A 15,534-nucleotide genomic window follows, 5' to 3' on the forward strand; every position below is an offset into this window, starting at 1 on the left:
GGGATCTGAGAGGAAGTTGACAGGGATGGAGGTGGGGAGCATCCAGGAAAGATTTCTTTTGCTAATAAAAAGAGAAAAATTAGAGTAAATGTCCTTGCATTGTGTTTACCTATGATGTCAGGAGTTGCCAGAGCTATCTTGAGACCACGCAAGGATGTTCCTTGACATACTAAGAATGGTGACACAGAAAGATAGAAAGCCACTAAACCCATGATGATGTCCATGAATGAGCCCTGGACTTGGGTCATGCCTGGACCTCTTTAAATTGGGTCTTCTGTTACTGGTCCCTATAAGCATCCTAACTGTTAGTATGGTCAATTACATAACAGCCCAGGTTCTTGCCCACCTTTTTCCAGGACTTGTGATAAGGCCAGGGAAAATTCCTCCCATTGAACATGAACCTAGATGAATCACCACTCTGGAAGAGATTAGCCAGCAGCAGAAGCTGATGCACTGACAGTCCCGAGGAGATCTGGGAAATACGCAAATTCTGCGCAAATAGCCAGTGAGGAGCAGTAACCTGAGAAGGCAGTAACGTGGTGATCTGGGAATCCAGTGTTCTAAAGCAACAAGGAGGCAACCATCAGACACTATTTTTCGGTGGATGTACATGGGAGAAGTCTGTATGGCAAGAAAGTGCCAGGGATTCTTGGCACTAAGTGTTCTGGCCCCTCCAGAGAGGATGAGTTTGTAGCAGGACAAGGGGAGTTCAGCACTCGCTGCTGGGGCACGGATGGCATATCCCAGGATACTATCTGATTACCTTTGCTCAGATGGTGTGCACATCAAAGAACTTTCTGATGACTAATTCAGTTCCTTGGGGTCCTTGATGTGGAAGCGGGGACGTGCCCTGGATAAGGAACCCAGGATCACCCGGGCATCTGGTTCCTAGAACAACATAGGAGGAGAATATGGTTCTTGAAGCCTAACAGTGGCCCCATCAGCCAGTGGATGAGAAGAACCTGAACAAAACTCTTAAGACTCACTGGGAGCAACAGTTGCTGAGTCAGTGAGATCCAGCTAGTACCAATGACATAGCCAGGGTAGAGGTACCAGTGGAAGGAGACAGAAGAGAGAAGAGCCCTGTGGAAATGACAGAGGTGTGAACTGGGGAGCGCACATCACATTGCTCATCACACTTCCTTTGCTCACTCCGCCAGCAAAGCAGGCTGTCTCTCAACCCCTGGGATGCCCAGAACTCTTCCCCAAGCTTTCCCTCCTAGGGCACTTGCAGCTGCTGCCCTTCTCATCTGCTCTTCCCCTGAGGAACTCTAGTCATGGAGGAAGTCTCAGTTTAGGTGTTTTTTGCAGAAAGGCCTTTCCCCCTGGCCCTGCTCAGAAGATTTTTCTCTTTACTTTCCTTCTTTACTGTCTTTGTCGAGGTGTAGAATCATACATTAATCGCTGTGTTTTCTATTTACCGGCGTCTCTTACCAGAATAAAAACTCCATGAGGGGAGGCATCCTGTGGATTTCACTCCCTGTTGCCTTCCGAGTGCCTGGCACAAAATAGAAATTCAGTGTTGCTTGATAAATCAAATGAGTGTCATACGGATGCTAGGTGTTATGATTCAATTCTCCCAGCCTAAGTAAAAACATCGGTCTCTTGGCTTACATCAGAAGGTTTGCATAGTTTGGGTCAATCAGTCCCACTGAGCTTAGTCAGTTCTGGCAGATGACGTAAAATTAGGTTTGGGTCCTGCAGTGGTGAGATCACAAGCCTTTTTTTCTTTTACATCTGTTTATTTGAGCATCCTGACACTGAGCAGGGAGAAGCGACCATTTTATAAGATGACTTCCCTTTGGATGTCAAGTTGACACAGGAAAACTGAAGTTCGGGACAAGCTGTCGAGGCAAAGTGCGAACTTGCAGATTTCCCTCCTTAGGCCCAGCTTGCCAGGAAGTTGTGTAGGAACAAATGTGGGATAATGGGGGTCCAGCCTAAGCCATCTTCTTCCCACTTCTCCCCCAGCTCCAGGACAGCTTTGGAGACCACAGGCATTCCAAATTAAACTAAATCCTGTCTTTGGTATCACCCTTCCTTCCTGGCATCTTCCCCACCAGTCCATCACCCAAACTGTTACCAGCATGAATCTCTCTCGAGTTGAGAGTCCGTTTCTCTGTGTCCTTCTACATTTCCCTATCACCTGCAAGATAACTACCAAACTCTTAGCATGGAACAGATCCTACTTCACAACCTCACCCCTAAACTTTCCTGCTTCCATTTCTCTTCTCATACCTTCATTCCCAGCTTCTCCAAGCAGCTCACAGTTCTCTGAATGCACTGTGCTCTCCTATTCCACTGTGCCCTCGCATGCAGGTTTCTCTTCCAACCTTTCCTTCCTGGTGAGTCCCACTGGCTCAGCTTACATGTCACCTCTCCCATGAAGTCTCTCCTGATAATGGTTCCTCCTCCCCAGATCTGGCATTTCTTTGTGCTTTATCTGTATGCTCTTCCCCACCAGACTGTGAGCTCCTTGAGAATAGGGATTGTGTCTTGCTCATCACTGAATCCCATGCTTAGCATAGGTCCTCAATGAGACCGAGGCCCAGGGGCATGCCCTTCTCTGGGATGTCAGACGTCCAAAACCAAATAAATGGGGCCAGGTTCCAGAGTTAGGAAGAAACAATTTCACTTTCTGGGGCCATCCCATATTCTAACATTTTCCCATTTTCCATGACCTTCCACTTGACCCATATAGAAGACCCATGGAGGCAAGAGTAGGGCAGAGTCTTTTTTGGAATGGTCTTTTTCGGTTAGTTCCACCAATGCACATCTTCTCTAACAATCAAAGGACATGGGGAATAGATACTTCAGCATGATCCTTATCTCTATCCAGAAGATGCTAAGCACTAACTTCTAGATGCCTGAGATATATTAACTTTATAAAAAGAAAGTCCTCTCTGCGATTACCAATGAAGTAGGTTTTTTTTTTTTTTTAAGATTTTATATATTTATTTGACAGAGATCACATATAAGCAGAGAGGCAGGCAGAGGTGGGGGGGGAAGCAGGCTCCCTGCCAAGCAGAGAGACCGATGCGGGGCTCGATCCCAGGATGCTGGGATCATGACCTGAGCCAAAGGCTTAAACCACAGAGCCACCCAGGTGCCCCGAAGTAGTTGTTTTTAATAAAGCCACATCTGGAACTATTTTTTATGCTTGCCTAATGGTCATACATTATCCTTTCCCATCCCCACCTCCAAGCCCAATCTTTCAGGCAGACCCATTTTATATAAGGAGGTGCCCACTTGCATTAGTGGAAGGGAGAAGGGACACTTTATGGCTGGAAGAACGTGCTGACAGCTTATTTTAAGAACACTCATTGAAAACTGGGCTTTAGAACACTCACTGAAAATTGACTAGGCTTGAATTTTCTTGGGGTCTTCAATCCATCTGGACTTGTATACCCGAAAAATGGATGAAGTATACTTCACTAGAAGAAATTAAGACCTGAAGTTATTTTGGAGGAGGGTTTAAGTTCAATTGCTTCTTCAATCATCACACATTTTAATATATCCTAGTGCCAGGCACTGTACTAGGAGTCTGGGGTCCACAGATGAGTAGGATAGGGTTCTAGCCAAGAGTCACAGAGGTTCACAATGATAATACTTTGATAAGTGCTACCATATTAGTTTTGATAAAATGTTATGCTCAATGGGAATGTTCATTCCTCCTGAAGACAGAGTTAGTAAGGAAGGCTTCATAGTGAAGGCACTATGTATGCCAAGCCTTGAGGAATGGATGGGATTCATCCACGGGACCAGAAGGAAAGGCATTCCAGGTAAATGGATGAGCACAAATAGAAGCCTAGAAGGGGGGAAAGGCATGAGACTCAGATTCACACAAAAGCAAATTTCTCATAATGAGTGTGTAGCCATTAAGCTTGGGAATTATTAACCATTTTTGAGTCATGGAACTCTGTGAAAACCAAATAAAAGCTAATGATTTCTTTCCCCAGGGGAGCGTGTATGTGCCCGTGTATGCATGCACGTACACATACATAGAATTTTGTAGACTTTTTCATTGAGTTCATGAACCCTCTGCCTCAATTGACACAAAGGGTTACAAATCTGTTTGAAATACCCATACATAACACAAATTAGAAGAGAATTAATGGTTTTATGTGGCACTAGCTTCATCTTCTCCAAATACTAGTGCTACCCAAGTAACTTATTGAATGGCAAAATAAAATTAACTCGTGTGTCTACAAAATTAGCTGATTTTCTGTGTCCCAAGGTCATTGGTTAATGTCCTCTACCACAATGACTTTTCTATCCCTCTTGTTAGAATGATTAGAATTTCAGGGATATACATTTAGAATGTTAGTTGAAATAAACAAAAAGCAAACAAGAGTGGCAATAGGCCTGAGACTCAGGCTCTTTTTTTTTTTTAAACACTTGGAGTCTAAAGCGGGGGAGTGGTGTGGCTTTTTCTGTGCTGCTCTGTTGTCTGGCTTAGTCTACCTTTGCAGGTAATTAATTCCCCAGCCTGCTTATTTTTTCTAGTTGGCTCTTGTTTAGCTTCCATAGAGCCCCACCCCAAAGTGCTTTATTGTCCCTCTGCTGACTATTCCTACATATGGTCAAAATCAACTCACCTTCCGGGTTGCTGACATCGGCAAATTCACTGTTTGGCAAACTCTGCTCTGCTCCCAGTAACCCTTTGTTAAAGAAGTGTTATTACAACGGAGTGGATCTGATAGCTAACAAGTCTGTCCAATCTCTTGCACTCTGAGATACACTCTGAAGGAGCAACTCTGTCTGTCTTTGGATTTACAGCCACAGGCAGGATATTAGCACTCTCAGACCTGTTGGGTACTAGAGCACTGCTAATGAGCAAACAGCCCTGCCTCAATTAGTGGTTTGTGAAATATTCCTGGATATCAAATTGCTTTTGCTGCTTGATAATCACACCGGCTCTTGGGATGAAAAGCAACCAAGCAAAAATTGTTCCCTTGTTGCATACTGCCTTGTTGATCTCCCAAGTTGTATCTGTAGACAGAATTTAAGTTTGCCATTTCCCCAGAGCTAAGGTTTGACTTACATAGGTAATCACTGTGTTGGTGTTCATGGTTTCTCTTACGAATCTTTTCGGGTATATAGATTACCATCTTTTAAGGCTATTTCTGTAATAAGGACTTAAATAAGGCTGAATATTTTAGAAACAAATTAAGAAATAAACTCTAGAAAAACCCCAAATGGTAAACTGCTATTGTAGTAACTTGTCTAAGTATAGGTGTTTGTTTCAGAAAGGGAGAAAAAGAGAGAGAGAGAGAGAGAGAGAGGCAGTGGAGGAGAAAGAATATTTATGAAGCTGGGAGAATGTTTCATCCAGATTGCAAATCGTGTCGACTCTTCCTAAATTCTTAGCTTCTTAATTACCCAGTAACTTCAGATGGCAGTAACGTTAACCCCAGCAACTGAAAAGAAAAGCTTCAGTGTAGAGCTTGGGAAGAGAAAAGTAGTAAAGGGAAAGGAATTCAAGATCTGTTATTGGTATTTGAATACGTTTATTGTGACAAGAATGCTGTTATAAATATTCATAAGCAAAGACCATCTTTTTTATCGAGGGATTGTTAAAGATTCCAAATTGGAAGGATACATCTTCTGTGAAAATCTGCCACTGTTCCTGATTTGAGAGTAAGCAACTACTCTTAAGTTTCTGCTAACATCACAAATGGTCACAGCACATGCCACTTGGTATAATCCAGATTTGAAAATGGGACTTCCCAGGGGACTGCCTGTCCCTCTTCACCACAACCTCCCTTCCCTCAGTCTCCAGAAGGACCACACTATCCTCTGTAAGCAACCCTATAGATTGCTGGGGGAGGGAAGAGGGTAAGTTGACAAGGGCATCAGCTACAGTTATCTCAAGTCCAGTAGAGAACAGTTTTCACTGCTTGATAGTAAGAAGCACTGAGAGTGAGGTTAGTTGACTCTCCACTTTTTCAACTTCACCTAGATAGGTAATCCATAGATGATGCAGAAAAGAGGTTGTGGGAGGGGTACTTTTCCAATATTTTATTGCATTTTCTTAAATATCCTTTCTGGAATTTTCAGGAACAAAACATAAAAAAATTATATACTTTATTACAAATGGTAAACTCAGAGTGCTCCAAATCTCTTATTTACAAACAACACTGGGCAGGATACCCAAACAAACAAACATGAAATAACTTACAAAGGCATGAAGCTGTTTATTGACAGTAATCAGCTTTCATCAAATTAAAAAATATATATATGTACATACAGTTAAGGAAGGCAGGCCAGAAAGAGTTCATCTGCAGGCTCAGCCTCGCTCTCACAAACCTCCCTCCCGCCTCCCCTCCCCCAACCCCCTCCCCTTTGTGTTCTTAAGGAGTACTACAGAAGCAATCTACAGTCTCTATTGCAGTTTGGAACCCCTCCCCCTCCCCCCCCTTTAATACTGAATGAGATCGAATGTTAGGTCCATGCAGTTCTTGGTCAATGTTAAAGAAAAGTCTAACGTTCTGTTCGTGCGGGGACAGCCCGTCCGCAAAGCGGGGCAGCCCGCAGGCAGCCGCTCCCTGGCCCCATGCCAAGGGAGGGCGCGCCAAGTCCTTCCCACTCGTGCACACTGGGGGCGCCGTCAGGACGCCGCCCAGTCCAACTTGGATACCCTTGGCTTTAGTCCTTGGACACTTCTTTTCTGTCTCTCTCGCTCTCTCAACTTGTCAAGTTCTCAAGTCTGTCTCTCTGTGTAATTTTTTTTTTCTGTTGTCCCTCAGCCCCCGACAGTCTCTCTTCAAAACGTTTGCAACTGCTGCGTTAGCATGAGTTGGCACCCACTGTTAACGTGGTTCATGACTTTCTGTTTAAGCTGTGCCACCTGTTCCCTGAGCATGTTGGCCGTGGACGCCAGCTCCGAGTTCTGCGCTTTCAAGGTTTTCACTTTTTCCTCCAGCCGGGCGATCCTCTCCAGCTTCCTTTTCCGGCACTTGGAGGCAGCTATGCGGTTCCTCATGCGCTTCCTCTCTGCCTTGATCCTCTCCTGCGACTCCATGTCGATGGGGGACAAGGGCGGCGTTTCCCCGGGCATCTCGGGCACCGTCTGCGGCTCCTCCTTCAAGGCCTGCAGCCGCGGGTGCTGCACGGGGAGCTGCTGGGGCAGGTGGTGCGGCGGCTGCGGGGGCTGCTGCTGCTGCTGGGGTTGCGCGGGAAAGGCCAGGCCGGCAGCGCCGTAGGAGGGCGCCCCGCCGCCGCCGCTCAGCGCGCCCGGGTTGAAGTTGCTGAGGTTGGCGTAGACCGGCGGCTCGCTGTGCAGGCTGGCACTGAAGCCGCCGCTGCCGCTGCCACCCGCCGCCGAGGCCACCGCCGGAGCCACCATGCCCGCCCCGCTGACCGGCTGCGCTGCCGACGTGACGCTGGGCAGCGTGTTCTGGCTGTGCAGTTCGGCCAGGGCGCGCACGAAACCCTCGGCGAAGCCCTCCTGCTCGTCTGTCACGTTCTTGGGGCACAAGAACTGCGTGGGGGTCGGCGTGGTGGTGATGTGCCCGTTGCTGGACTGGATTATCAGGCGCTCCAGCTCGGGCGAGGCTAGCTTGAGCAGCCCCACGTCGGGCGAGGTGAGGAGGTCCGAGTTCTTGGCCCGGAGGTGCGGCTTCAGGCTACCCACCGGGTCGGCCAGATTCAGGGTCATACTCTGTTTCAGGATCTTGGGGTTACTGTAGCCGTAGGCGCCGCTCTCAGACTGGAGGAACGAGGCATTCAGGGCATCGTCGTAGAAGGTCGTTTCCATCTTTGCAGTCATAGAACAGTCCGTCACTTCACGTGGGGTTAGTTTGGGCTGCGCGCAGAAGTTTCGGGGCCGCAACAGCGCGCTGGCGAGCGGGGGACACCCGCGCCTCCCGGGGCCCTGGGCAAGGAAAGTTTCTCGAGAGGCGCGCGCACCCGCCGGCTGTCCTCCCCCCTGCGCCCTGCTCACCAGCTCGCTCCCCAGGCGCTCAGGGTTCAGGTGCCGCCCGCACTCTTGTCAGCTCGCGCGCGCAGCCCGGCTTTGAAAAGTCGCGGTCACTCACGGAGCGCTCTCGGGCGCAGCGGTTCCTGGCAGCCGGCGGACGAATGCGCTTCCCGGCGACAGCGGCCTTCCCGGCGGCAGCAGTCAGCACCGATCCCGCTGTGGCCGGGCCGGCGGCGGGTCTCCGCCGCCCCAACGCCGACGACTGTCCCCTCCTCCGCTGCGAGGGGGAGGCGGCACCTGGCAGCCGCGGCTCGCGCTCGCCCAAGTTCAGCAACCCGTGCGAGAGAAGCTGAGCGCACGTCCCTCCTCGGTCTCCTCTCTCCGCCGCCTTCTCGTCTTCACCGCCGCCGCCACAGCTTCACGCACAGCGAAGCTTTGCAAAAGTTCGCTCCGGGACCCGGGCCACTTGTCCCCTGTCCTCCTGGCCAGGAAAGTTCTTGGCCGCTGCAGCCGCTCTCCGGACTTCCCCGGACGGACTGCCGCCTCGCTCCGCGCTGTCAGCAGCTCCCGGGCAGCGGAGCTCTCCTCCTGGGGGCGGCTGGAGAAGGGGCTCTCCGGACGCTCCCCAAAACACCAGCCCCGGAGCCACAGGCGCTAGCTCTGGGCAGTTGGTGAGAAAACAGAAAAGAAAATAGGATTTGCAGCTCGGACTCCACTGCTGTCTTGCCTGCCTGTGTCTGCCTGTCTCCCTGAGTCCGCGCACCTCCACTCCCGCCTCGGTGGTTCAGCCACACTCCGTGCAACTCTGAACCCTTATCCAGCCCCAGCTCAACACTTATCTGCTACCAGTCAACCCCTAAAAATAGCCCATGATGTCACCCCAAGGCCTTCCCATTGGCTCGCGTCGCTCGCAAGGGGGCGGGCCCGCCCGTCGCCATGGAGACCCCACCCTAGAAGATTCTTCTCTAGACCCGCGGAGGCTCACGGGATGAGGTAATGCTCCGCTGCCCTCCTACAGTTGGGCCCTTCTTTCTCCTCCTCCCCCTCCCCCTCCCGCGCGATTCGCGCGGCGCTCTTTCCCCTCCCCTCCCCGGCGCGTCTTTCCCGGCCCGCCCGGTGCATTGTGGGCTGACGTCTTGAGGTTTGACTGTCTAGTGACGGTGGCTACAGCGAGTCGGGTGGACGCGGGCTCTCGCAGCCTCTGACCGAGGCGGGCTCAAGTTCAGGGCTTGGGCGGGAATGCAGGGGACTCAGGCACCCGGAAGGCTCGGAAACCGGGCCAGGTGTCTGGGGCTGAGAGCGCTGAGTGTGGGGTATTTCCCCACTTGGGGTGCTCGCTATTATCCACCGGCACTTCGCCGCCTTGTGGGGCAGGAGGCTGTTCGCTCGGGTGTGTGCCCCCCCGCACTTCCGGGGGGCGGGAGCACCGCCCTTAAGGTGGTTCTGTTAAGTCCCCTGTGGGGGCGAGTGAAAGTGGGCTTAAGTTTAGGGGCGGTCTCGGGAGAGCGGGCCCCCCACGTTGAGGACGCTGCAAAGTTTGTCTCCTGGTCAAGTTCACGAGCGATCGTCTGCGCTGCTGTTTGGCTGAGCCCAGAAGCCAAGTGATTTGCATTGCTCGAAACTCGGTGCTCAGCGAAGTCTGCGTTGCACCCCCACTGCACCTTCCAGACCATGGGAGAAAGGGTGCGCGCGCTCAGTTTTGCCTTGATGGGGAAGTTTTTCTATAGGGGGTAGAATTAGGCGGCAACTCAGCTTCCAGTTGTGAATGCGCGTTTAGGGAATCCGAAACTTGGGGAACCCCGGTGATCGTCTGCTACCCGCCCCCGCACAACATGCAACCATAGTTCACAAACACGCGCGCGCGCGCGCGCACACACACACACACACACACACACACACCACCTCCCGTCCTGATTTGTTTACAGGAAAACATGTCCGAGAGCGTCAGATAACTCAGAAAAAAGTCACGCAGCGAGTCAGGGGTAGTGACCAGGATTTAAGATCTCTCCGCTCCGGGCCAGGTGGTGGGCCCATATCCTGGGTAGCCTCTAGGAAGCGCTAGACCCATATAAGTGGTTCCTTTTCTGCGGTTATTTTCTCCTCCTCCTACCCCGCAGCCCTTAGGGACAAAAGTGTATGGCGGAAGGAATATCCAAATCGGGGATCGTGGGTTCTCGCGTGCCCAGCGCTGCCACGGTGTGAAGTGACCGAATTGCCGAACTTCTCTGGAATTCGTTCAGGTCTGCAAGTGTGGCCGGTGAGACCCAACTCACTGGGCTGAGCTAGTGGAACATCGTCGCCTCCAGGGCCAGGAGGTGGTCGCCGAACAAACCCCTTTTCTACCCTCCTTCGGAGTTTCCCAGAACCTCGATGAAATGCGGAATATAAGTGTGACTTGGCAGAACCAGGTGTCCTTACCCCTGTGAGGAGCGGTGAGGAGAGGAAGGTGAGGGAGCAAAGGGTCAGAAGTCAGCACTTTCCCGGACCTCCTGTGGAGGACTGGGGTTTGAAGTCAGACTTGCTGCAATTTGTGTTCTCAGATTCTAATTTTGGCTTTTCAGCTTCTGAACTTAGGGGGAATTCAGCCTTGGGTTTATAGCCCAGAGCTTTATGGTATTTGTGGCTTTGAGAGTTTAGATTCAAGGGCCCAACAGCAGCTGGTGTCAGAAATCTTGACAACTTTTCTTCACCCCACGCACTCACCTCTTCTTCCCTCCTGCAGCAGAGGGAAACTGAGCAGCTCCTGTGAGCCAGGCACTGAGCTGCGGTGGGGGGATAGAGTGATGACAAGACCCAGTTATTTCCCTTGAGGAGGGAACATTCTCTATTCTGTTGCCCTGAATCATTTTCTTTTGTAATCACGGAGCTGACGTTCTTAATAATTTTTTATGTTAACGGCAATAAAAATAAATTTAATGTATTAAACACCTACCACCAGCCAGGCATTTACCTGAGCTATTTAAATATGCTGTTTCTCCTCACAACCATCTCTAGGTACGTGTATTTTTATTTGGATCTAACATATGAGGAACTAGGTTCAGAGAGGTTAAGGCTCTTGCTTAGGTCACACAGCTGGAAATTAACCTCAGGTCTTTGTTCCATTCCCTTGGATCTGTTCTGCTCTGGAAGACTTTCTTAAGTATTGGGTGTCTGTAGGGGAATGGCACTTGGACGGTGGGATAGAACTAATTACCATGTCTGATCCTCTGGAACTCCTTTCAGAGCTCCTGTATTTGGAAACTTTAAGACTTAGGACTTTGTGTGTGTAAGTATATATATACACACATCTTTTGCCCAAGGGTTCTGTGTGTTTCTCTCTGCCTTATGTGGTTTAGTAGGCTTATTTTCTTCTTATGTTGAGAAATAGAATATTTTATCCAAAAAATAGCAGATCTGTTCATGTTAACACCACTGCTTGGAAACCTTCATGGCTTTCCCTTATGACCAGGAAAGAGTTCAGAGACCTTGGCTTGAGAGGGGGGGCTCCTTTCCTACGCTCACTCCTGCTCTCCTGCCTCCTCTCTCACTTCCAGAATCAGTCAGGACAGGCTGGGCTATGCTGCTCTAACGAACAAGCCAGACATCTCAGTGGCTTACCCCAGGGGAAGTTTATTTCTTGTTCATGCTACATGTCCCCGCTCAAGGTCTGCAGGGGAGTTCTGCTCACCATGGACACTTGAGGACTTGGACTGAAGAAGGCTTTGTCTTGACACGTACTTCTCATTACTCTCTTGGCTGGAGGAGACAAGGCAGCAGACCATTCACTAGCTCTTGAAGCATCCACCTGAAAGTGACACACTGAGTTTTTGCTTGGGTATCACTGGTCAAAGCAAGTCATGTGGCTACCGCCTAATTTTAAATCTCTGCAATTCTGCCGAGTATCTTAAAGGGAGAGAGCCAGGACTATTTGGAGAACAACACTAATGACTCTAACAGTCTCTTTTCTGCTCACCAAATGTTTGGCTTACTGTCTTCCCACAGACAGAATTTTCTCATTCTTTCCTCAGGGGGGACAATCCTAAAGATTTATCAAGTCACAGTGTGTCAAGCTCACTTTCCAGGTTCTGGGTGATTCGTAGTAGACTCTGTATCAGCTCCAGATGTGACCTTTTTTTCTAAATGCAAGACGTCTCTCCTGTGTACCCTCAAGATGGACCAGTGACAGGCTAACTGCCATGGGCACGCTGTTTGGAAAATGAAGGAATGGGAAACCACAGTAGACACCAGTCCACTAAGCAGACATGTTGAGGATGCCCCCCCCCCCAAATCCAACACCCTTATTAGACACTGGGGTAGCTGCCTTATCCACTGCTTTCTGTGACCTCTGGCTTTGCTCTCTGAGAAAGTCTTCCTTTTCTATATCTGAAGAGGGCATAGGGAAATATGTTTTAAAATATGCCTTTAAAAATTGGGGAAGGTACAGAGTGATATTAAGTTTTGAATAAGGTCTCCTTTAATCCAGGCTGATGTGCTTTTGGCAGTATAACTCTCACAAAAATGTGGGCTTCTTATCTGTTCGATTCCAGGCGTTCCATGAGCTAATAACCACAACTGATTCTTTCCCAGACCTACTTCCATGTTTTGCTGTATATCTTTGCTTTCTTGCTTTCTTGCCTGCTGGTATCTCTCTCTCATTCATTGTCCCTCACTTGTCCTCTCTCTCCTGACTTGGTTTTGTGCACTTTGGGTTTTCTGGACTTTGGTGGGAGAATGATACTTTTCCTCCCTTTTCCAAAGCCATTTGTTCAATTGTGAACATATGCTGCATAATATCTTCATTCATCCAGAAATTATAACAATAGGTTTGAGGCCATACCCTTGACTTGAGACATACTTCAAGGCTGATTTTAATTGGCTTTTTTTTTTTATTTTTTATTTTTGCTGAAAACATGCCATAATTTTATATTTTACTGGTTGAAACTGAGAAACAGTAACCTCTTTGAACCCTACAAATCTTTGAATTTATAGATTGTCCCTACTTGAATGTCTCTTTACAAACTGGGCAAATCTTCTCTGAGCTCATCTCTTTTTTGTAATAAGTTTACAAATGTATCCAACAGCTACCAACACAAGCTATTAACATTCTGTTTTACAGTCTCTTGGTTTATTCATTAGGTTCATCATATGTCTTCTGCATTATCACAGGTAATATGCTCACCAAATAGATCACCATCCTTTTAGCTTTGAATAGGTGTTCTTAGTTATTGCCTTCTAAATGAATGTTTACTTTTATTTGTTGTTGTTATTACATGACTGTGTATTTCAGTTCTAATTTTTAGATCAGTCAGGATGGGCTAGGTTTGCCATCATGTTGAACAATTTTAAAATCTCAGTGGTTTGGAGCACCTGGGTGGCTCAGTCAATTAAGCCTCCAACTCTTGATTTCAGTTCAAGTCATGATCTCAGGGTTGGGAGATCAGGCCCCTGTGAGGTTGAGCCCTGTGTCAAGCCTGGTGTGAAGCCCCATGTGGAACCTCATGTTGAGCCTCATGTTGGGCTCCATGCTCAATGGGGAGTCTGGTTCTCTCCCTCTTTCTCTTTCTTCTTCTGCCCTTCCATCCAATGGTGTACTCTCTCTCTCTCTCTCAAAAAATAAATAAATAAACAAAATCTTTAAAATCTCAGTGGCTTAACAAAAAAACTTTGTTTCTGGCTCATACTCCATGTTTAAGGTCAGAAGCCTTTTGCTCAATGTACTCATTTAGAGGCTGAATCTGAAGAAGGTTTCTTCTTGATAAATGCCTCCACAATCCTCCCAATCACCTCAACAGAGGAAAGAAAGCATGATGATTTCACATTGGCAATGAAGGTCCCTCCCAGAAATGACACACATTATTTGCATGTCCATATTATTGGCCAAAAACAAGTCACATGACCCCGTTTTACTTGAAGGGTGCAAGAAAATGCAATCCTACCATGTGTCTGGAAGTCAAGAGCTGGAAATGGACAACCACGTGTAGCCTAGGTTACACTATGGTAACAATCCAAAAATCTTACGGGATGACAACCAAATAATTATTTTTCATTCATACTGTGTGTGCATTATGAGTTGGCTGTGTCTCTGTTTCACATAATATCACCATTTCTCTAGGAAACTTTCTCAAACATTGCTGATTGTCATGGCAAAGAGAAAAGAGCCCAGTACTTAAAGCTTCTGCTGAGAGCAGTTTGCATTGTCAAGCCTGACGTCAGTGGGGCTGGGCAGCAAGTATTTGCAAAGAGTAATTCAGTCTACCATACCTACTACACGGGGTCTCAGCTACCCTAAACTTTTTCAATTCCTCTAATGTTTTTATGTCTTTCCATTTCATTTTATCCTTAATCAAAATGCCACCTAGCAAACTCCTACTTCCCCCTCAAGACCCTGCTCCAGTAATTGTTCCCTCTGAAGCTTTCTGTTACCCCCTCTCCCACCCTGCACTCAAATAGTTATTATTTTCTTTGGCTCTCACCCTACTGGGTACACCCCTGAAGCAGAGAATGTCTATCATGTAGATGTCTTCTTACATTCCTGACTCCAAATCCAGGAACTGTGTCTAATTCATTTAATAAAGTATTAAATTATTATTAATAGAGTATTAAATTAAATTATTGTTATTTTTTTCTAAATCATTTTTGTATCTCTGATGCTTAATGCAGTACCTGGCATGTGGGAGATTAGGAGGTGCTCAATAAATGCGTATTAGTGAATTTTTTAAAAAGTAGCCTTTTCTATAATGGAATTAAGGGTGTATTTTAATAGATAGTAATAATACTTTGTTTTAATACATAAAAATTGAGACATATCAAACTCCCCTGCTGAAACCTCCTTAAATGCATCCTACTGGATTTGGGATGACAAATTCTTAACCTTACCTTTTAAGATCTCACCTTATCTGGGCTATACCACCTTTCCAACTATTTTGTAGCCATACTGGGTGTGACTTTATCAGTCAAGGTAGCCTGGGTTCTACTACAGTAACAAAACAAACAAAAATCTTGGTGACTTAAGAAAAAAAAATATATATATATATATATATATATATATATATATATATTTCTTGCTCCTGCTCCATATCCATCAAGGGTTGGCAGGGCTTCTGATCACATTGCCTTTTCTGGGACCCAGCCTAATGTAGCACCTACTTTCAGGAACATTACAGATCTCGTGGTAGACAGAAAGAAGCTTTGAAGGGTCTTGGCCAGGCAGTTAAATTCCTTTGCCAGAGAATGTACCAGGTCTCTTCTCGAAATTCACTGGTTAAAACTAGTCTCATGCCCACTCCCTCATCCCCCTTAACCCTCCACCCCTAGCCACTGGGAGACCAGGAAGTACAGTCCAATTGGCCTGGAAGACAGAGAGCTATCCATACTTGGTAACCAGCCCTAATGACAGCCGCACTGGACTTCTTCAGTTCCTCAAACAAGATAAACTATTTCTTGCCTAAGAACCTTTATATTAGCCCTCCCACTTCTTCCCTGTTGTTTGGTCAATTTCTATTTCCTTTGGATGTTGGCTTTAATGACACTTGAAGAGGCTTGCTTTCATACTGCGCCCTTCCCCCATCTAAATTACATTCCCCTCTTACACTTTCTCGTAAGTCTGTTTTTTCTTTATAGTGGTTGGGAACTCA

At 47.6% G+C, this 15,534-nt stretch overlaps 2 protein-coding genes across 3 annotated transcripts in view; one reads left to right on the forward strand and one right to left on the reverse strand.

Annotated features, from left to right (window-relative positions):
• Window positions 1-5,488: 5,488 nt before the first annotated feature.
• Window positions 5,489-7,808, reverse strand: JUN (Jun proto-oncogene, AP-1 transcription factor subunit). Its single transcript, XM_004751637.3, has one exon. It carries the CDS (start codon window positions 7,769-7,771, stop codon window positions 6,767-6,769), a length of 1,005 nt encoding a protein of 334 aa, XP_004751694.1. The 5' UTR covers window positions 7,772-7,808; the 3' UTR covers window positions 5,489-6,766.
• A 1,225-nt stretch (window positions 7,809-9,033) lies between these two features.
• LOC101680667 overlaps window positions 9,034-15,534 on the forward strand; it is a 41,700-nt gene continuing 35,199 nt past the window's right edge. Inside the window, exon 1 of one of the 2 annotated variants that reach the window (XM_004751638.3) lies at window positions 9,034-10,367. The gene's annotated coding sequence lies outside the window, so the exon portion shown is untranslated. The remainder of the gene's footprint in view (window positions 10,368-15,534) is intronic. The other variant, XR_001179214.2, reaches the window with a different exon arrangement.

Source organism: Mustela putorius, unplaced genomic scaffold (genome assembly GCF_011764305.1).
Source record: "Mustela putorius furo isolate JIRA1106 unplaced genomic scaffold, ASM1176430v1.1 tig00003853_pilon_pilon_pilon, whole genome shotgun sequence".
NCBI classification, from domain to species: Eukaryota; Metazoa; Chordata; class Mammalia; order Carnivora; family Mustelidae; genus Mustela; species Mustela putorius.